Source organism: Erpetoichthys calabaricus, chromosome 3, assembly GCF_900747795.2.
Source record: "Erpetoichthys calabaricus chromosome 3, fErpCal1.3, whole genome shotgun sequence".
Lineage (NCBI taxonomy): Eukaryota > Metazoa > Chordata > Cladistia > Polypteriformes > Polypteridae > Erpetoichthys > Erpetoichthys calabaricus.
In genome coordinates this window covers 96,897,066-96,919,781 of record NC_041396.2, presented here as the reverse complement: position 1 = coordinate 96,919,781, position 22,716 = coordinate 96,897,066, and the positions used below count along the sequence as shown (strand labels likewise).

At 37.6% G+C, this 22,716-nt stretch overlaps 1 protein-coding gene across 1 annotated transcript in view; it reads left to right on the top strand.

Annotated features, from left to right (window-relative positions):
* The window catches only part of prkg3 (protein kinase cGMP-dependent 3), a 113,242-nt gene that overhangs the window by 72,892 nt on the left and 17,634 nt on the right, over positions 1-22,716 (top strand). Inside the window, exons 10-16 of the mRNA XM_051924601.1 lie at positions 2,490-2,578; positions 4,632-4,697; positions 8,358-8,405; positions 9,579-9,620; positions 12,490-12,628; positions 14,370-14,512; positions 15,844-15,933. Coding sequence (XP_051780561.1) covers positions 2,490-2,578; positions 4,632-4,697; positions 8,358-8,405; positions 9,579-9,620; positions 12,490-12,628; positions 14,370-14,512; positions 15,844-15,933 — 617 coding nt within the window. The remainder of the gene's footprint in view (positions 1-2,489; positions 2,579-4,631; positions 4,698-8,357; positions 8,406-9,578; positions 9,621-12,489; positions 12,629-14,369; positions 14,513-15,843; positions 15,934-22,716) is intronic.

Genomic DNA, 22,716 nt, shown 5'->3' with positions numbered 1-22,716 from the left:
CAAAAACTGATTCCCATGAAGCTTTAGTTCCTTGTTTATAACGTGTTGATTAATCCAGAAGTACAGAAACTATTTAAAAATATTTTAACAAATGAAAAGCCTGAGTTTTGCATGTAGATTATATGAGATGAGAGATTTTGTTTCTTTTTTCCATGGATGTTTTCCACATCATTTGCCATTGTACAGCACTGATTACTATTGGCTTCTGTTATATTATACATTTTTCCCTCTTCAATCAATATGTAAAAATGAAATTAAAGGTTTTTTTACAAAGAACATATTGTAAGTGACAATTACGTAAGTATTCCTTTAACGTTAGGTTTCATTATACCTTACCTCAACACCATTATTGTTTCCTGTGGGCACCATCACTTTGTGGAAATTTTGTATACAGTTGCTATGATGTTGCTAACCAGGGATTGAAGCATGTGATGTCATCAGTATGACTATATAAATATATATGATATTCTTTCTGGAACTTTCATGTGAATGGGTCTTTTTGGAATGAAAAATCGTTCCCCTATGGCATTGCTCTGTAGAGCCATTCTGGCACCTTTATTTCTAAGACTATAGTAGGTATTTCTGGAAGTGCTTTTTGGGACTTTGTGCTTTGGGACCCCCCTTTCTTCCCACTAGCACATCTGTGCCACAGCTCACCTCCCAATGCTGCATTTATAATGCAGATTGTAAAAAACATTTAGAAACCTCCATCTCTGGGGTTGCCTATAAAGAAAGCACCATAGCCACTTCAGGGTTCAAGAGTGGTCTTATTTGGGTACAGTGACACTTGTAAAGTAACCTCAAGTGGACACCGCTTTCTCTGTTCCTCTTTGCCTTGAACATTGGGGGTGTTCCCTGACAACCCACTTCCTCTCTCTTCCTCTCTCTCTCTGGCACTAGTGTCACATTTATAAAACATATAGTGCCCCCTGCTGTCCTGCAGGAATTTTGCTCACCTTATGTCAGTTCTCTTTGTTTTTGTTAAAAGTCCTGTCCCCACCTGTCAATGCCTCACACATCACATGTTTTCATATATGTAAAATAGTAATGCACTGGCAATGGCACAGCAAATAATCAAGCAATCACCTACTGTTTTCTGACTACTCAGGTCTGTTTACCCAATTCCTAAATGAAATTATATCTTATGCATACATACATACCTTCTCAAACAAATTTATTGCAATTCAGGGTTGCATGGAGCTGCAGCCTATGTTGGTAACACTGGTTACAAGGTGGAAAACATCCTGAACATGGTCAGTCCATAGCACGGTACACACACACTCATTCATATGAAGCTAACTTAGAATAATTAATCTAATTAAGTAATTCATTAATTAAACTAATTCATTCATATTTAATATTAATTATTAAATGAATTAATTAATAGTTAACCTAATCTGCAGGTCTCTATGGAGGTGCTATGACAGGAGTCCTGTCTCCCTTTCTTCTCACTTTGGACACCTCCAGCTACAAATACTGTATAACACCAGGTCATGTCACTTGAGGAAATTCTCAGATGATTCTGCACTTATAGGGTGTATTGATAAAGGCAATGAGAAACAGTATAGGAGAGTTTTGTTTCTTGGTGCAAAGAGAATTATCTGCATCTTAATATCAGCAGAACCAAGGAACTGGTTAGTGACATTTGTTGCCCTAAGGAACCTGTATGTCCGGTCACTATTCAAGGTGTATATGTAGATGTGGTCCACTCCTACAAGTACCTGGGGGTTCACATTAATGACAGGTTGGACTGGTCTTGGAACACTGACAGACTATATAAGAAAGGGCAGATCCTGCTCTTTTTCCTTGGATTTGGAAAGTAACATCCTTCACATCTTCTACAACTCTGTGATGGCCAGTGTGATTTTCTATGCTGCGGTGTGCTGAGCTGGTGACATCACTTCAGGCGAAGCCCACTGAATCAATAAGCTAATTAAAAGGGTAAGCTCAGTTATAGGACACACTGTGGATGCACTGTGGACACACTGGAGGTAGCAGCAAAGGATTAAATTAAAACAACACCGAGTGCCATTATGAACAATGCTGCACATCCTCTCTCTGACACACTAACACTGAGGACCCTCAGCCAAGAAATCATTCAGCAGAAATGCATCAAGAAACGCTGCAGGGGCTCCTTTATACCAATAGCAATATGCCTGCATAATGCCACAGTGGGACTGCCAAGTCAGAAGTTTTCTTTCTTTTTAATTTTCTTCTTTGTTCAGACCAAAGTATGTGTTTATATTTATTTAATTATCTACCTATTTATCTATTTATTTATTTAAAGAGCTTCGGTATGAAGCCAAATTTCCCCCTGGGCACAGATAAAGTTCTATCTTACTTAATCTAATGTAATTATCTTTTTTCTCACTTTCTGATAATTAGAGCACTCTGTTTACTTAAATTAGTAATATTAAATAACACATCTAGATCATACTGTATTTAAAATGATAACAAGATATATTGAATAGTTTTTTTCTGAGTTTTAGGTGAAAGTAATGAAACTAGTAAATGGACAGGAAAAAGAGATCAGGATGTTACAGGAAGGAGATCATTTTGGAGAGCTGGCTCTAATACGGTATGAACACGCTTGACTTTAAAGACTGTTTATGGCAGGAATAGAATTAATTTGTTTAATAATACAATTTACTTTACTTTGATTACAATTGCCAATGTATTGCAAACTTGTTTCTAATTGTTCACAAATTAATAAGGTTATATTAATTGAGGGGTGGCCCAGTAGTACACTGGTCAGCATTACTGCTTCACGGACCCAGACTGCTAGGTCCATAGTCATAGTCCTTGTAGTGGTTACATGTTCTTTCCATGTCTGAGGTGTTTTTCCTCCAGGTAGTCTGGGTTTTATCCCAAAACATGCCCAAAGATGAGCTAGTTTAATTATTCATTATTTGACCTTTTGAATTTAGGCCAATATCATTGTGTGTTAGTTGGTCCTGAGATGGATTATTACCCAACTAGGGTTGGCTCCTCCCTTGTGCCTGATGCTGTTGGGATATACTTTGTCTCCTTGGGGCCTTGTATTATTTTAAGCAGGTCTGGAAAATGTTATATTATGTTACATTAATGAAGGACTGCCACAAGGGTGGAGTTTTTTTTTTTTGTTCTTTATTTCGCCTTATACAATTTCTTGTATTAGGAATTTGTTTGTTTTCACATACCCCTTGGGGTCAGAGCGCAGGGTCAGCCATTGTACAGCGCCCCTGAAGCAATTACAGGTTAAGGGTCTTGCTCAAGGGCCCAGCAGAGTAGGATCTCTTCTGGCAGTGACGGGGATTCGAACCTTCTGGGTACCAGCACAGATCCTTAGCCTCAGAGCCACCACTCCGCCCTTGAGTTTTGAGTGCTACCTGAAAATGCTGACTATAGTATTCAATCTGATTTTTAATTAGTTTTTTTTCTGAGTTGCAGATAAAAATGAAAAGGTAAATTTGTGTGTCTATTAAATGTTTATGAGAGGTCAAAAAGACATTACCAAACATTTAAAAACACCAGTCAGAATCAGATGTTATTGGTGGTGGCACTGTGGTCAGCAGTGTTGCCTCAAACCTCCAGGAAAGCTTTGTTCAGCTCTGGAAACAGGATGTGTGGAGTTTGCACATTCACCCTCTGGCTGTATGGGTTTTGAAGTAGACATTGTTTGTTACCATATGTAGAAGGTACAGCTACTATCACATCAAAATTCTTACCCACGTAGAGGAAGACTAAACAGAGACCAATACACAGGACTATATTCATTAAGTGGGTTACATGGATCTCACAAGTACAAAAGACAACAAAGAATGCAAATCAAACAAGACAATAGTACAGAGTTCTCTGGTTTGCTTGGCATATCTTACAGAGAAGCATGTACCTGTATACTTAAATTGGGTGTGCGCATGAATATGCTGAGACATGGAAATGTAGCCTGTCCAGATTTGGTTCCATCAGTTTCATCAATGCCAGTCCTCTTTTTGGTTCCATCCTTAAGCCTAATACTGCCATGATCATTTTTAGCTCTAAATTGGAAAAAGAAAAACATAAAAAATATTTTGATTTGGATATTTCGGATATGTGATTATTCAAACCATCATGGCAGACTGAATACATCTAACTTCTTCTTACATATAATGACTATGAAGCATTTCAAACAAACCAATCAGCATACAGGTAAATGGCATAGTCCTGAAAACATCTTTGATACTAAGCATTATGTAAAGTCCCAAAATAGTTCATAATTAAGAGTCATGGGAGAATACCTGGTTGAAAGGAATAAGACTTCTATGTAAACTGTTATTAGATTTAATTAGATTTAACTATTATGAAATGTTATATATGATCTTATTTTCTAATTTAAATGAGTGGGTACAAATGTGAGGATGTCCTAGTTAAACAAACAGACAGTTTCAAGTACATTTTCCACTAACAATGATAAAAACATAACAAAAACTTAATATGAAAACATATCCATCCATCCATTTTCCAACCTGCTGAATCCGAACACAGGGTCACGGGGGTCTGCTGGAGCCAATCCCAGCCAACACAGGGCACAAGGCAGGAAACAATCCCAGGCAGGGTGCCAACCCACCGCAGTGAAAACATATTCTCTTTGAAAATATTTATTTGTCTTTCAGAAAGATATGTCGAACTGCAACATGCATTGCTGTAGGCCAAGTTACTTGCATCTCCATTGACAAAGAGTAAGTAATGGAATTTTTTTTCTCATTTATAAAGAGTCATTGTTAAAAATTACATTTACCTTCCTTTTTATTTTGACAGGATATCTTGACATTTCTGATTATATCTGATTCTCTAACTCTTCATTTTTCCCTTGCTGTAATGCAAAATATCAAAAAAACTTTATATTATGAATGGTTACAACATACGTCTATTAATGCACTTGGACACTTCATTATTTATGTAACCTGTGGTCATCAGGTATTCCGGGTATTTCAACATCAGACACCCTAACTCAGGCAACTCAACCAGATTGTGATCAGTTCCCAGTTGTGACCAAGTAGCAAGTGACCATGGTTCACTCTTCTTAATCCACAATCACCTGGGGGATTTTTCTGCTGCCTCTGTGATGGTTCTGATGGCTTTAATCTTGCACACACCTGTGAGACCCAGCAGACTTTAGGCCTTACACATACAGGGACTGAAAAGCCTCTGAGGACACACACTATGTATGCCCCCCCCGCCAATTTTGTGTCCCAATGAACTGTGAGTTCCAGCATGACCAACCTGCTGGGCTGCTTCTGAGAATAAGACAGTGTCAGGCCTCAGTGTGGTCTCTGTGATGTCGTCTGGGAATCGAAACTGCTTCCCCAGGTCTACCTTCAACTGTCACTCAAGCACTGTTCCGATGAGTCCCACTGCTGCCCTGGGCTGAGGTTTGGGCTTCTCTCCAGTTCTGAGAAAGGCAATCCTCTGTCTCATTGATCCGAGGCAGTTGGTCAGGTCTTTGGCACTAAAATTGGTCTCTGCAATTATCTTAAACACCTGATCATGGCACCATCAATAACACTCCACACCCAGTGCTTTCGGGCAAATGCTCAGGATGTCATCGAGCATCCCTCTTCTCTGGCACAAGGGACATGTTGAGAGGAATAATGTTTTACATTAAAATAAAGTAATGTACTATGAAAAAATATCATATTAGTAGGAGAAGTTGATTTGAAACCAAGACCACTTTTTTGATGTTCTTTCACTGAGTTGGATATTTTACAAATTGTCAACGTTCTGTTCTAATACCACCAGCCTGTCAAGAACTCACATCCCACGAGATGAGACTTTGTGCCAAGAGATTCAAGCATGCCTGGGGCCGGAAATAAAAGACAAAGAGTAGGACAGCTGCTGTACAGGCTTTTAAATGTTCGATGCGCCGTGCGAGATGCAGATCACATGACACAACAGAAGCAGCAATCCAGCAGCTGATCAAGCAAAGAGGAGGTTAAAAAAAACTGTATTTGTTTCCCATTGTATCACTGTTTAAGAAGAGGTTTTGGAGGAGTGACCGCGTCTCCTTGGGGTGCATTTAGCCCCCCTCTTCACAACGCGAGCGTCAGAGTTTTAGTCTAGAATATATCAATGTGAAATTTGCATATTCCTCCCTCGTTCCAAAGACATGCATTTTAGATGAATTGCTGATTCCAGTTTGACCTGATGTGAGTGTGTCCACAAATGTGTCCCATAAAGGACCCTATTCAGGTTTGGTTCCTGACTTATGCCCAGTACCTGGGATAGACTACAGGCCCCCAGAACTGAGTTTCACTAATGGATTGAAGGAGAAGTTTTGATCAAATTCCAGTGGGTATTCCATTTTCATTAATTAAGAAAAGTACTGGCAAGCTGAATATTATGTACTTCTGATACGGAAAGTGCAGAGTGAGGTGGCTACAGTAGCTCAACCCCACCACTTCTTTGTCCTCTTTGGTCCAAATTCCCCTTATTGCTGGTAGAAACAGTCCAGACAATCAGCCAATTTCATTTTTTTCAACACTTGACAATTCTTCTTCAGTATTAGTACAGATTTCCTATCAGGACTTCACTGCACTCTACTGAGCAGAAATTCCCACCTCCTATTTATTGGAAAAAGTTGACAAAAGCAGCAATGCACATATTTTTGCTGACTTTTAACAGTCATATTAAGATACAGTATGAAACTGATTTTTCACACTTTGTTTTTAAGACAGGCGATTATCATAAATCTGATTTAATTTTGCAAACTGACAAGCATACATCCATGCCATGTTATTGTCTGTACAGCTATTTTGTTAGTCAGATAATTTGAATGTCCTCAACCCGGACCCAAAGGGGCATTAACAGAGTGTCACCATTTGGGCTGGGTATGGGTTGTTTTTTCACGTACAGTTTTGGCCTGTATCCTAGTTCAGGTTTTTAATTTTTTTTTATAAGTGAAAATTAATTATGATTATTTCCTTTTTTAATATTTTTTTGATTAAAAAAACGCATAACTCATTTAGCATGCTTGCTCTCCTCTCTTTCATACAGTATGTGTGTAGCAAGTACTGGATCATAAAAACTTTGCGGAAACGTAATACACAGTGCTGGACATAAAAAATGTCTATTTAACATGAATTAATCTGATTTCCAGTCATGTGAATGAACTCTTACTCTTAAGATGGAAAGAGTCTGCATTTAGTACTGCAAGTAATTAGATGGAAGTGTTTTATTTGTGCTGTCATTGTGTTTTAAGATGCGTTATATCAGGGAATATAAAGTTTAGGCTAAGTAGAAAGCGTGTAATAACTTCTCTATGTTAATCTAACATTATCAGCAATTATGGACAGACATAATTTTATTGTTAGGGTCGTGAATGTTATCATAGTTCTGATCTCACATCCTGTTGGGATTAATAAAGTATCTATCTATCTATCTATCTATCTATCTATCTATCTATCTATCTATCTATCTATCTATCTATCTATCTATCTATCTATCTATCTATCTATCTATCTATCTATCTATCTATCTATCTATCTATCTATCTATCTATCTATCTATCTATCTATCTAATAATAATAAGGTTTGAAAGAAAGTCATACTAGGACAAAGAAGTGATTGCAAGAACAGATTGCTCTTAACAATATAATAAGAATAAACAAATGTAAAACATCAATGAAATAAATTGAACAGGAACTTTTTACAGTTACGTATAAACATCTCATTGTTCTGGCCCTGAGAGACACCCTAAAAACTCTCTGGTTCTGATTCTCTGGTTCCCTACCGATAATCTACCCCCCTCCCTGCACTTGTACCTTACCCTTAAAACTCACACCTTCTCATCATCCCGTTAACTGTCCAGAAACCTTCATCTCAATTTTCAGCCCCTCCATTCAGGGTACCACTCCTTTCCTTCCTCTACCACCAGTCATTTCTCTGTTGGCAGTCCTCTGCTCCACTTTCCATCCTCCCAGCTGGACTCAACGGTTCACCCCAGCCTGGATGCTACAATAATAATAGTAGTACCTGTAAATTTTAAAAACAAAGAAATACAATCAGGTACAAGTTTGTGCTCAGGATGAACAAGTCCCATGAAAAGGCCCCTTCTCCCTGTTTGATCAACAGCCCACCAACAGGTCTTTGCATATCTTTGTTAACATGTAGTATCCGGAGAGTAAATGTTTACCACTATTTTCTGTTCTACCACGTTGATTTACACAGTTAATTTGGTCAATGACAAACTATTACTCTTACAGTTTTTGACAAAAAAATCCTTAGGAAATTAATGCCTCTTGGCAATTGTTCAACTCTTAAAATTGAAGAATAGTAGTAGCAATTTAAATAAAAGGAAGAACAAGAGAGATCCAGGAAAATAAAATCTGTTCTTTTTTCAGAGTTTTTGAGGAAACCATTCCAATTGAAAGTATAGAACTCCCTGAAGAGTAAGTATTGCATAATTTTTAAAAGTGTTTAAAAGAGTATAAAACAAATAAATGTGTTTGTTTACTTAAATGTTTAATGGATTATTATCAACATCATGGATATTTTGTGAAACCTCAAAGTCAATAATTTTCACTCAACTTATTGTCATGTTGAAAGAGGCCACAATCACATAGAGATGTATCATGTGGAGTTTGTAACAAAATAGTATGGGGTCAAGGAGAGTTAACTAGCTACTCCTCTCTTTCCAGGTTTCTTCTGCTTGCTCCACTGTCCCTTGCTTCCTCTATCTGGAGTGAAGCAGAGAATCTAACAAATCATTAAAGTAACGTAAAACAAAGACTTGCTGCCCTGTATAGTCTCACTAGGTGTCTCAGTGAATCTGTGTATTGTGGTAGTGGCTACCCATGCACTCACAAACACACCCAAATAAATCTGCCAAATCCATAATATGTTTATTCCTCCAAAGTAGATCTTTCCTCCTCAATGCTGACTCAAAGCTCAAACAGCTTTGTGAGGTCGGCAATTTATACCCCAGTCACATGACTGTGGGGGAGCCATCACAACAAATTACTTCAGTTTGGAGGCTTCAGCTGTCATTACACCCCAGACACTTATGACAATTTTGAAATAAATTCTTCTGTGCACGAGCAGCTAGCCTAGGGAGCCTTCGATCAATGAAATCGATCATCTCTTCTCTAGTATTTTAGCAACAGACAAAATGTGATACCCCATTGGTCCTGATAAACAGAACCTGTTACTTGTTACCTGTTCCACTCCTCATCTCCTTGTGTTACTACAGTACAGGAAAAAAAACTGACACATTTCAGCAGCTTATTTCATATTATCGAATATCGAGTAAGGAAAGATAAATGTTCTGGTGACTCGCTAGAGGTCCCGCCTTGGCCTTTGACAGGCAGCTGTCTTCTAAGGAGGATCTGGAATCTCTAGTCTGGTGTACAATGGTCAGTTGGTGTGTATTGAGTATATGAACCCATGAGGAGGGAAGATGAATAGATCTAAAAATTACTCTGTGACTCTAGTCCTTTTTGTATTGCTTTGACATGTTTTTTATTGTTTATTAATGACTCTTGAGAAAATGTTATCTTTTTATTAAAGCATATGCAAATGTAAAACAATAACAAATAACCAAAAACATTATTTTTCTTCTACAGTTGTGACCTCTTTGAAAAGTCTTCATTGTCTGAAAAAAAAAGGTAAAAGTTTTGTACTAAATATTGGGAAGTAAGGTCTTTCTAAACAAATAATATAAACCAAAATTTAACAAAATAATTATTGAATGTATTATTTAATATTAGCCACAGTACAGGTAATAGAGTAATTTAAAAATATTTGCTATCTCTTACCCTACATGTACTTTGCCTTTCTCCTGTATTTGTGTATGTCAACATCTCTTAAGATAAGATAAGATGCATTTATTGTCATTGCATAACACATACAATGAGATTCTGGTTCACTTCCTGAAACAAAGCTTGAAACTATACATTTAAAAAAAATAAAAACACACATCTAATATCTAATATTCTCATATATAAAGTTCACACGTTACACAATTGTCAGCATTTGCAAAAATAAATAAATATTGCACAAGTTAAGATAATAAATAAATAATAATGATAAATATAATATTTCAAAATTACAGTACGTCTATTAGGTGTTTGATTTCAGTACAGTGTTTAGTAATTGCTTTGGGGTAGAAACTGTTCATCAGTCTGCGCAGTCTACTTTATATCATTTTCCTGAGGGGAGAAGTTCAAACAGTTGGTGTGTTGTGTGATACAAGTTCTTTATGATGCTACATGTCTTCTGCAGACATCGAGAGGTGTAGGCGTCTTCCAAGCTACATAAAGGTGTGTTGGTAATTTTCTGTGCTGTTTTAATGAATCTCTGAAGAGCCTTTTTGTTAGTTGCTGAGCTGTAGCCATACCATCCGAGTATCCCATGAGTCAGGTCACTTTCAATGGAACAAAGATTGCATATTTCAGATCTCCTCATCTAATATTTTTCCTTCAGAGCAATGAGATCAACTTTCCAATTTCTCTTATCATTGCCTCATTCTCTCCTCATAAAGAAAGGTGACCAAGCTTTTTCAGCGGTTGCTCCAAAACTCTGGAACAAGTTACCTTTATTTGTCAGAACTGTTTCCATGGTCCTGAGACACATCTTGTTTCTTGGGCTTTTGGAGATGTTGAATTATGTTTTTGCTTTGCTGTGGCTTGGAAGTCATTCTGTTCCTTTACACTTTGGGGTTTGCAGGCCAAGTTGTATTGTTTTTGTTTGTATAGTTTTATTCAGTGTTTTATATGTCAGAGTTTCATTTCTGTTTTACTTTGTACAGCATTTTAGTACAGCTGTTAGTTCAAACTATTGAGTCGATCTTCTGTGTACAATTCTATTTAAGCAAGCCTATAGATCTTCTATAGGACTGAGGTTTTGGCTGTCACCAGTCCATTTCATGGCACTGAATGACACAGATCGATGACACGTAATGGTTGAATTGGCTATGTACTTCAGATCAATCTGATGGTGAAAGATGCAATTTATCTTTAACTTGGAAAATACTTGTCCTTCTGGCAAATGGCAACACATTTTGCACTCAGTTCTCCTGATATTTAGAAATAATTTTACCCTCCATCCTGATCACTTTTGAATAGAAGCAGTCATTTTGTATGATTCTGTCATTACAATGTATAACAGTAGGTATTTGGGCAATTATATGCGATGGCTTTACATCTATTGTCTGGTGAAACTATGCAAAAAGTTTCTACATTGGTCTTATCAGGCAATGATGCATTTTCCCTCATGGTTTCCTCATGTTTCTTCTAGTGAGAGTTTAGATGCTCTCAGATTTGTGAGAAATGGTTTCTATCTTGACACCCTACCTCACACCTCAGATTTGTGGAGAACATGAAAAATGGTATTATATTCAAGGGTGTCCAGTTACTTCCTTTAATCACGCTATGGGCCTCTTGTTAGCTTCTGTGTCCAGCAGGGGGCACTTGCTTCCAGGGAACATGTTCTTTTTTAGAAATGGAGCACATACTTGAACCTGTATATATATATATACAGCAGGGAAAATAAGTATTGAACGTGTCAAAGTTTTTCTCAGTAAATATATTTCTAATGGGGCTATTGACATGAAATTTACACAAGATATCGGTAACAACCCAAGTAATCCACACATACAAAGAAATCAAAACAAATATGTCCATAAATTATGTGTAATAAAGTGGAATGACACAGGGAATAAGTATTGAACACGCTTACTGAAATGTATTTAATACTTAGTAGAAAAGCCTTTGATGGTAATGACAGCTTCAAGACACCTCCTGTATGGAGAAACTAGTTGCATGGATTGCTCAGGTGTGATTTTGGCCCATTCTTCCACACAAACTGTCTTCAAATCTTGAAGGTTCTGAGGGCCTCTTGTATGAACTCTGATCTTCAGTTCTTTCCATAGATTTTCAATTGGATTTAAGATGGGATGATTGACTGGGCCATTTTAGCAGCTTTATTTTCTTTCTCTGAAACCAACCAAGAGTTTCCTTGGCTGTGTGTTTGGGATCATTCATTGTCTTGATGAAATGTCCACCCTTGTTTCATCTTCAGCATCCTGGTAGATGACAACAGATTCTTATCAAAAATATCGTGGTACATTTCTCCATTCATCCTTCCTTCAATTATTTGAAGTCTGCCAGCACCATATGCTGGAAAACAGCCCCACACCATGATGTTCCCACCTCCAAACTTCACTGTTGGTATGGTGTTTTTGGGGTGATATGTAGTGCCATTTTTCCTCCAAACATTGTGTGTGGTGACACCTTCACTTGCTTTGCAGTATTCCACACCAACGACTTATCTGTCCAAGTCATGCCATCACCACTCCTTCTGAACCTTGATTAGCACATGTTTCAGCACAACTTGAGGGAATTATACTGTTTTTCAATATTCTGCCTTCAATCTGTTGAATTTATCTCAGTTTAAATATACTGATATGTATTAATTAACACCTCTTGTTCCATACTTTTACTAATGCCGTATTGTTTCTCTTTCATGTTGAAACAGTTGTATATTCAGTTCTCATAACTCTAGACTCCACACCTCATTGAAGCTTAATGATTTAGTTCCAGTGTTATATCAGGATGGAAAATACCAGGGAAGTCCAGTTACCCTAGGAGTTGGAGGTTTTGGACGTGTTGAACTTGTAAGATTTGATCTTATGTTTTAATATTATTTTAAAAAACTGTTATTTATTAATCCTATTTTGGTAAATCCATGTACAAGGAAAAAATTAACTATGTAAAGTACAAAGCTACAAGACAATCTATGTGTAACTTACTGTTGTGAGATACGCCCGAACACCACCAGACAGACACCAACACTTTATAAAACCACACGTTTATTTTGTTCCCAAAGTCCCGCACAGCACACAGTGCTCTCGCACCAAACACCCCTAACATGGGCCTCTCTTCCAATGTCCGTGGACCGCCTCACTTCTCCTCATGGGAGCTTTGTCCTACTCCCACTCCTGACTCTAGCTCCCAGACTGTAGGAAGGCGGTCCCTTTTATGCTTACCCGGACGTGCTCCAGGTGCTCATTGATGACCTTCCGTCGGCACTTCCTGGTATGGTGGAAGTGCCGCATGAGCACCCAGAAGCACTCCGGGTGTCCCCGGAAGGTTCTTCCTCCACCTGCCCAGGTGTGGTGGAAGTGCAGGTTTACTGGGCTCCATGATGCTCGAGTTGCCCCCTGGTGGCGGCCACGGGCCCCAATGGTTTTGAGCCTCCTGGCTCTGTCCCCGTGATCCCTTCTTTATCCAGGGCGGTTGCCCCCTTCGTGGCCCAGGGAACAAATAAACCACCTCCTGGTCCTTCCAGCCTCCTGCCACACTGTTTGTACTGCAATGTTTCAAAGAGTCCAAACCTATCCCAGTAGCTAAGAAGGTAAAGTAGTAAAAATACCCTCATTGTTAGGTAGTCCAATTACAGGGCACACTTATGGATTACACCTACAATTTAGGGCTTTGATTAAACCCAACTAGTTCTAAATTTCCATCTTCTCTTCACTCTTTTCGTCATGTTCACAGTCTGCGTTCCTTCCAAGAGGATGCTTCTCAGTATGTCAAAGGCAGTGGGGCTTGCATTCTTGATATTATAGCTCTGAAATTCTTAAGTGGCAAACTGGGAGTAATTGGGAGAAAGAAAATCATGAAATTCTCAAATAAAACTCCAATGGAAGGGAATAATCTTTATAAAGCAAGGCTCTTTCTCCAGAAGGATTATACTGTTGGCTGTTAAAACAGTTGTTTCCCCACATCTAAAAGACATATGTGTCAGTTTAGTGTATGTATGTTTTTTCAGAGTGGCCTTGCAATTGACTGGTGCCCCTTCCAAAAGTTGGTTCTCACTTTGCACCCATTGCTGCCAGGATAGGCTCTTGAACCTGAATTGGATTAAAAGGGCTTTAACATGTTATGTTATAAAGCAGCATATGTCAAGAGGGCATAAACTAGATATTGAGAAAAAAAAGTCTGTACGGTATTTGCGAATGTTGTGTTATGACATTTTTATCAGCTAATTAATACTATGTTTAAACAATACCGGTTGCTGGTAGTCATTTTATTTTCCAGTGCCTTCTGTTAATATTGCACAGAGGCTTATTAAATTGTGTTCTACCCAAAGGTGTCCTGATCTTTCTGTCCATGGATGAGTTCTTTCCTTTTATAAATGTAACAACATAACATTTAACATATATATCCCATATTTAGGCTGAAATGCAAAACCGATTTTATGTTATGCAAAACTATATCTTTGCTTTAAACATATATTCATAATAAAAAAAAACCTATGTTCAAGTTTTAATAATAGAAATCATTTTATTTTGTAATTGTATTTAAAACCATTTTTTCCAGTTAATCTTTAGTCCAAAATTCTTGTTTTATTAGATGACAACACCCATTTCATGTCCAGCAGAATATTTTGCCTTGAAACGAGTCAGTAAGAAATTAATTGTGTCAAAAAGACAACAAGATCACATCATGCTGGAGAAGAAGATTCTTCAAGATATTCAGTGCAACTTTGTTGTCAAGTAAGCAACTATCACTCTTTTGTAACCATACAGATGTGATTATACCAGAGGAAAGTTCTCTCTGCCTTCTATATTACAGTTCTTGATGTTTTGGGATTGTTAAAAATACAGTCCTTGAAGCATCCTGAACTAGGCGACCTACAGGTGGTAGAGTGGTCAGAACTGCCACCCCAAAACTCACGGATTTGATTTTTTGTAAGGTGGATTTTGCTGTTCTCACTGTGTCTATAGCAGTTTTCTAGCAGGATTCTGGCCTTCACTAAAAAGGTCTGCATGGTCAACAGGTGTCCTAAAGAGGCTGTTGATAATGAAAATAATGGATTTCTAATTTGGTTAACCATCAAAACTAAATTCATGAAAAGTTTAAAGTTTTTTACAACTGTCACACTTATGTTTATTTAAGAATTTGTTCTCAAGTATTAAGTCAATTGAACAGAACAGAAATTAATTAAGCGTAAATTTTAATTTAAAATGGCACTTAATGAATATGGGTAACCTGAATTAACATGAAGAAACTGAACCCTTTTCAGTAATTTATATATTGTCTGCCTTATTGTTTACAGAAAAATACATACTTAGTTAATGTTTTTTGTTTTATAAAATGAAGAAGTAATTTGCAGAATTGTGCTAAGCTTATACCTAACATTTACTGAGTTTTAGTCAAGGGGTTCCTAATAAGGATACCTCCATAGTAGAAACTCAGCACCTGTAACTAGCGTCAAAGAATTAGACATTCAGGAAGATAGCTATTTATTCATTTTATGCTAAAGACATTAATAAATAAAGTTCCAAGCATTAATCAATAAGTAGATAAAAAAACACAACATTCTCAAAACTCATTTAATCCATGAACTGGAGCATATTTTTTCGTAACGGTCTTAATATATTTAGAATTAACTTAATTTCCATACCCACTTATCTAAAAGTATGTAAGGTGGGAATGAAATCTATTCAAGCAGAACTTGATGTAAGGCAATAAGTAACCCTGAGTCAGAACTAGAAAACCTGGAGAAAGTTCACACAGGCATAGGAACAACCCAGGAAGGCAGTGACCAAGGAGTCCTTGAGCTGTGAGAGAAGAGCACTAATCACTGAATTAATATGTTACATTACAATTATATATATTGTATAAAATATTTTAGAACATGCAGTATTTGTCTGTTGATATTGCTGCTTGTGTGTCCACATACACAAGTAGCAATGGGGATGAGATTTTGGAACATATTGGCTAGTATATAAACAAGCGAGCATAATGGACCAAATGGTCTCCTCTCATTTGTCAAATTTTCATGTTTTTATGTTCTTATGTACTTATATTTTAATTCTTTCAGACTGTTTGCTGCCTTTAAGGATTCCAGGTACATTTATATGGTTCTAGAGTTCTGCTCTGGTGGTGAGCTATGGACCAAACTTAGAGAACTGTAAGACATTTTTGGCTTAATATTTTTATATTTCGATCATGCATTATTTTGTGGTTAATTTAATTTATAGAGAATAACTGCCTTATTAATTATCTTAATATTTATGTTACAGAGTAACTGATTAGTCCATTAGCCCTCAACTAATATACTGCTAATAAGTACAAAACTCCTACTATCACCTTTTTCATGATTGATGCTTTCTATTGAGTTTAAATTTTTTGATGTAAATATTGCTTGTGAATTATCAGCTGGTCCAGTTATTGTCATACCAAGTTGGGTTGATGAACATACAGTTGTTAAGAACTGGTAAGTTAAAGCCCTGAAAGAGTAGATTGGGAAAACAGGAAGTAAAATACCAGGCAGACATAGGTGCTGTCTGTGTGGCAGTAAATTGGTCATGCCAAACATATTTGAGAGTATACATTTCTACAGGCTACTTATAAAGGCAGATCTGACCTGTCAGCCTAACTGATAGCCTGACAACAAAATCCTAATCTCACCAAAGCCGCCCACAAACCATAAACTAAATTGTATTCAGGCCTCTGAAATAAACTGGCTAACCAATATAATCACAGTTTGATGCAGTGGAAATTTAATAATCATCTTCAAACACAGACCATGATCCCTATTCATTGTATCAATGCCAGCGTATGCAGAGAACACAATGTCACTGTCTACTTAATGCACAGTGTTAGACAGGAATATCGTAAATCATATGATAGATGTTAGTGAGCGAACGAGGGTGGTATTTACCTAGTTTTAATGCAAGATTTAGTTTAAGCTCCTTAGGGAGACATTTATATTTTGACTTTGAATTAAATCTGTCTTCATCAAAGCATTCAAAGCCTAAGGTTGCTGTCATGTTGTTGTGTTATTTCTTTTTATTTTGCTGTGTCTGTGTCTCCTCACGTTGGAGGATTATTATTATTATTACTATTATTATTATCATTACTAGGGGTGGCGTGTCCCCCTGGCTGACTATGGTGGCCCAAACCCACTCGATAGTTCACTTCACTCGCTATTGGTCCACCAGTATATTCCAACAAAGTCAAAAACCCTGGCCCTGAGATTTATTTATAGTTATAGCAAATGTTAAAACTATTGAAAACTGTTGTGTATGCAACAGTATAACAGTATACTTGCTGAAATATTGCTAGTATCTAACTTAATATGCGGAAGGAATATGACTTCTCCTGCATGATCACCTCGCCATGATTTTACATGATGCAGCTTTACAATTTGTAAGCGTGTGCCTTTACATTGACTTTAATTGTCAGCTGCTAACACATAATTGAACTACTACTGTTCTTAGAGAATGTATATGAGGTATTTTGTTTGATGTATGCGCGCTAAATTAGTTGTATTGACGTGAGAGTATCATTCTTGTAGTCTGCTAATGAAGACAAAAAAATGATATGTAGATGCATACTATAAGGTATACAATTTTGAAGAAAAATGAACGTTGCATGAAATGTCACACAATTTCACAAATCTTTTTATATAAATATAGATTATTATTATTATTGCTTCTGTTTTATGTAAAGTGAACTAATACAGATTTCATTTAAATACAGTCATATGAAAAAGTTTAGGAACCTCTCTTAATTCTTTGGATTTTTGTTTATCATTGGCTGAGCTTTCAAAGGGCGGCACGGTGGCACAGTGGGTAGCGCTGTTGCCTCGCATTTGGGAGACCTGGGGACCGGGGTTCACTTCCTGGGTCCTCCCTGCGTGGAGTTTGCATGTTCTCCCCGTGTCTGCGTGGGTTTCCTCCATGGCGCTCCGGTTTCCTCCCACAGTCCAAAGACATGCAGGTTAGGTGGATTGGTGATTCTAAATTGGCCCTAGTTTGTGCTTGGTGTGTGGGTGTGTTTGTGTGTGTCCTGCGGTGGGTTGGCACCCTGCCTGGGATTGGTTCCTGCCTTGTGCCCTGTGTTGGCTGGGATTGGCTCCAGCAGACCCCCGTGACCCTGTGTTCGGATTCAGCGGGTTGGAAAATGGATGGATGGATGAGCTTTCAAAGTAGCAACTTCCTTTTAATATATGACATGCCTTATGGAAACAGTAGTATTTCAGCAGTGACATTAAGTTTATTGGATTAACACAAAATATGCAATATGCATCATAACAAAATTAGACAGGTGCATAAATTTGGGCACCCCAACAGAGATATTACATCAATACTTAGTTGAGCCTCCTTTTGCAAATATAAAAGCCTCTAGATGCCTCCTATAGCCTTTGACAAGTGTCTGGATTCTGGATGGAGGTATTTTTGACCATTCTTCCATACAAAATCTCCAGTTCAGTTCAATTTGATGGTTGCCAAGCATGGACAGCCTGCTTCAAATCATCCCATAGATTTTCGATGATATTCAAGTCAGGGGACTGTGACGGCCATTCCAGAACATTGTACTTCTCCCTCTGCATAAATACCTTTGCAGATTTTGAACTGTGTTTTGAGTCATTGTCTTGTTGGAATATCCAACCCCTGCGTAAGTTCAACTTTGTGACTGATGCTTGAACATTATCCTGAAGATTTTGTTGATATTGGGTTGAATTCATCTGACCCTCGACTTTAACAAGGGCCCCAGTCCCTGAACTAGCCACACATCCCCACAGCATGATGGAACCTCCACCAAATTTGACAGTAGGTAGCAGCTGTTTTTCTTGGAATGCAGTGTTCTTCTTCTGCCATGCAAAGCGCTTTTTGTTATGACCATATAACTCAATTTTTGTCTCATTAGTCCAAAGCACTTTGTTCCAAAATGAATCTGGCTTGTCTAAATGAGCATTTGCATATAACAAGCGACTCTGTTTGTGATGTGAGTGCAGAAAGGGCTTCTTTCTCATCACCCTGCCATACAGATGTTTTTTGTGTAAATTGCGCTGAATTGTAGAACGATGTACAAATACACCATCTGCAGCAAGATGCTCTTGCAGGTCTTTGGAAGTGATCTGTGGGTTGTCTGTAACCATTCTCACAATCCTGTGCATATGCCACTCCTGTATTTTTCTTGTCCTGCCAGACCTGCTGGGTTTAACAGCAACTGTGCCTGTGGCCTTCCATTTCCCGATTACATTCCTTACAATTGAAACTGACAGTTTAAACCTCTGAGATAGCTTTTTGTAGCCTTCCACTAAACCATGATACTGAACAATCTTTATTTTCAGATCTTTTGAGAGTTGCTTTGAGGATCCCATGTTGTCACTCTTCAAAGGAGAGTCAAAGGGAAGCACAACTTGCAATTGACCACCTTAAATACCTTTTCTCATGATTGGACACACCTGTCTATGAAGTTCAAGGCTTAACAAGCTAATCCAACCAATTTGGTGTTGCAAGTATTCAGTATTGAGCAGTTACATGCATTCAAATCAGCAAAATTACAAGGGGACCCAAGTTTTTTTGCACAGCCAGTTTTTCACATTTGATTTAATTTCATACAACTAAATACTGCTTCACTAAAAATCTTTGTTCGGAAAATACCCCAGTACTCAAATGTTCCTAGGAAATGAAAGACATACCACTGTTATCTTTTTTGTTGAAAGTAGAATAAATTATTATGCAGGTTGAGAGGGGTTCCCAAACTTTTTCATATGACTGTAAGTTACAACAAACATTTTGTCATTAAAATAGCAAAAATATTTATTATAAATTCAAAATAAAATAAAAAAAAATCTCCAAAGCATTAAAGGCCAGGCTCCTCATCTGATTTTTCAATGTTGTGTTTTCATTAAAGTATTACTACAGTTCTCCCACCATCATAAAAAACCTCCCACTGGTTCCATTCCATCTGAACTAGTGTGGCCCTGAGGTGCCACCCATTGCATGGCTGCACTCGGGTCCTAATCTGGGATCCTGAGTTGGTTTGTCATGTGCTGGGTGTGGCAATGTGCTGTATCAGTGCATGCTCCTAACGTCTGTGCTGCTGAATCTTTGAGTATCATTGACAAATCTCTAAACTGAGACAATAAGAGTGTTAATGACATGCTATTAAATGCAGCTGAATTTTCTTATTATTTTTATTTTAATGATTTATGTTTTAGCTTATCTTTTTTGCTCTCCCCCACACTGTTTATGACTAGTTGCCACCCATGTGGGTGGCACATAAGCCCACAAATCACAGAGTACATGGTGACATAAACTTATTGACACACCTGTCTGACATGTTAATCTCTGTGTTCACTTATTAACACTTCTTTCTATAAGATTTACAAAGATAATGACAGCCCCATGGGGTAGAAAAGGAAAGGTTTCTTAATTTTAGTAGATTGTTCTTGCAACCAATAGTCCAACCACCCCCTTCCCCCAATTATTCACCAATTACTGAACTGTGCATTTTGAAGGTGCAATTATGACAGGATTTTGTTCCATGAATCCCTCACATGTCATTTGGAGGAGCCTGTACTAAGATACGGCTTAACAGTTCCAAAAAATATGCAATGTCTTCTTTCCAGTACACATACAGATGACAGACAAATAAAATAAAAACATTCAAAGGAACGAAACACACGGGAGAACTTCCCAGTAGCTTCACCTGACTATGTTTTCTGCTGCTAAATCCAAGACAGGGCTCCTTACCTTGCATGGGGATTCTTTTTCATGCATTGTCGTGTACAACATAAGGCTCTGATCTTTTTGCAGAAAAATCTCACTAATGTGGAAGTAGGTGTAATTGGACAGGCCTCCTGAGATCTCTCTATGCCTAATATAAATACACAAGATATAATAAATATGTGTTTATGTTTGAAAATAAAAGACCCCCAGAGAGGGATCACCACATAAAAAACAAATAAATGTGCAAGATAGAATAATTCCTAGCTACTCCACTGGATGTAGCTGTCATACATCCTCGGCTCTCCTCTTCCATAACAGCTGGCTTATTCTCTAATGTATCTCAAAGGTATCATAAAAAGCACTCTCCCTGCTCAGCTCCATGATTTCTCTCTCACAGCTCTTTCTTCCTTATGCTAATATTTTTTAATTTGAACTCTAGATGTAGTGCAACTAGTTTCTGAAGTTGTGTTAACATCTTTCCCATACCATGGAATGATTTTTTTTAGAAGAAGAGACTTCCTTATGTTCACTTAGCAAACTAGAGTTGAGAGAGTCAAGGACTTTTAAAAACAAAGAATTTTGTAAAACATCTAAAGTGTTGGAAGATAATTTTATTTTCTGACAAGAGAAACTAATTCATCAAGGGGCGCTGTATTAAAAGAGTTTTTTTACTCTTAAGGAACATGGGGAACCAGCTCCTAAAAAAGCAGACACTGAAGGAAAAGTAGGTGTGTGATTTAGCTATTTTAGAAAGTCATCTCAATCACTGTTTGAAGAGACCAAAATATTAGATAGGGCTGGAGAAACAATGTTGGAGATTTTATTAAAGAGAACTTTGTGTTTGCACTTGTTATTAGATATTAGCAAATTAGGAAGCCCTGGCTTCTCTCAGCATGTTGTTATAGATAGTAAGCAGATGTTTAAGATGGAGGCGATGCACCTCCAAATTAGGGGTTTTAATCCGGCCTTGGTTGCCCCACTGGGTGACTCCAACTCTGTTGTTGCCATTGATGTCTTTACCCCATGTTTTTTGTTGTGATGGCCAAGAAAAAAAATTTAATCTCACATTTTCATGGAGAACAAAATTCAAAAGGTTTATGATATAATACAAGCAAGTGGTGGATAATGCTATACAAGGACAAACAATAAAAAAAATCCAAGGAAAAAAGAAAACTTGTGTTACATAATCAATATGTGTGTTAATTATCCAGTTGTATGCTTAGAACATACTAAAGAAATGCTTTCTTGGCTTAAATATTGTTAAATAAAAATCAGCGCACATCATAAACAGGAATTGCAAGGGACTGAGTTTTTGAATTCAAAATCCACCTCTCCCTATCATTCCTTGGTCCTGTCTGTTCAAGAGTGTGGATTATTTCTTCTCCACTCTGACCTGCAGCTTCATTTAACATTTTGGGTTTGCATAGTGAATGTAAATGATATATCACCAATATTAATTACTAGCAAAATACCCGCGCTTCGCAGCTGCGAAGTACTGCTTTAAAATTTTTATTAAGAAGAAAAGTAAACCTTTTTAAACTGAGGGAAAATATACCAATCAATTATTTGTTAAGGATATCTTTGTATACCACATTGTCAGTTCGGCCCTCCGGTTGTAATATGACCAAGCTGTGCGCTGAGCTTACTCTTGAGCATGCAACGTATAGTTGGCCATGTGAAAAGCAATCTTGCCTCAAATCAATGCCAACCTTTTGTAGGGTCTGTCCCTGAGACTTATTAATTGTCATTGCGAAGCAGAGGCTTACTGGAAATTGAAGGCGTTTGAATTGAAATGGGTTTCATTGATAACTTCGCATTCCAGCTTTTGAGAGTTTAAACATTCATAAACATCAAAGTGTCCACTACTCAAATCGTCACCTATGAATCTAAGATGTTTAAGAGGCATTGGCGGTTGTCCAAAGGTGTAAAATATTTGGCCATTTCAGTACACTTGAAAGCGACAACCGAACAATTCAGCGGCAGCCATCAACTCACATGCAGAACCATAGGTGAAGGGCTTAAGCATTTCACTCTTATAGTGCTCCTGTTTAGTATAATTATCTCCTGTACCGTCATCAGTCCACACCTTGAATCTGTCCCAGTCATTCAATACATAAGACACAATGTTCCTCCGGATATCAAGAGTGAGCCTGATATGGCCGTGCAATATGTAACACAGAGAATGGAAAAAGCAATTGCCATCTCCAGGCATGGAAACCACTCGGTAA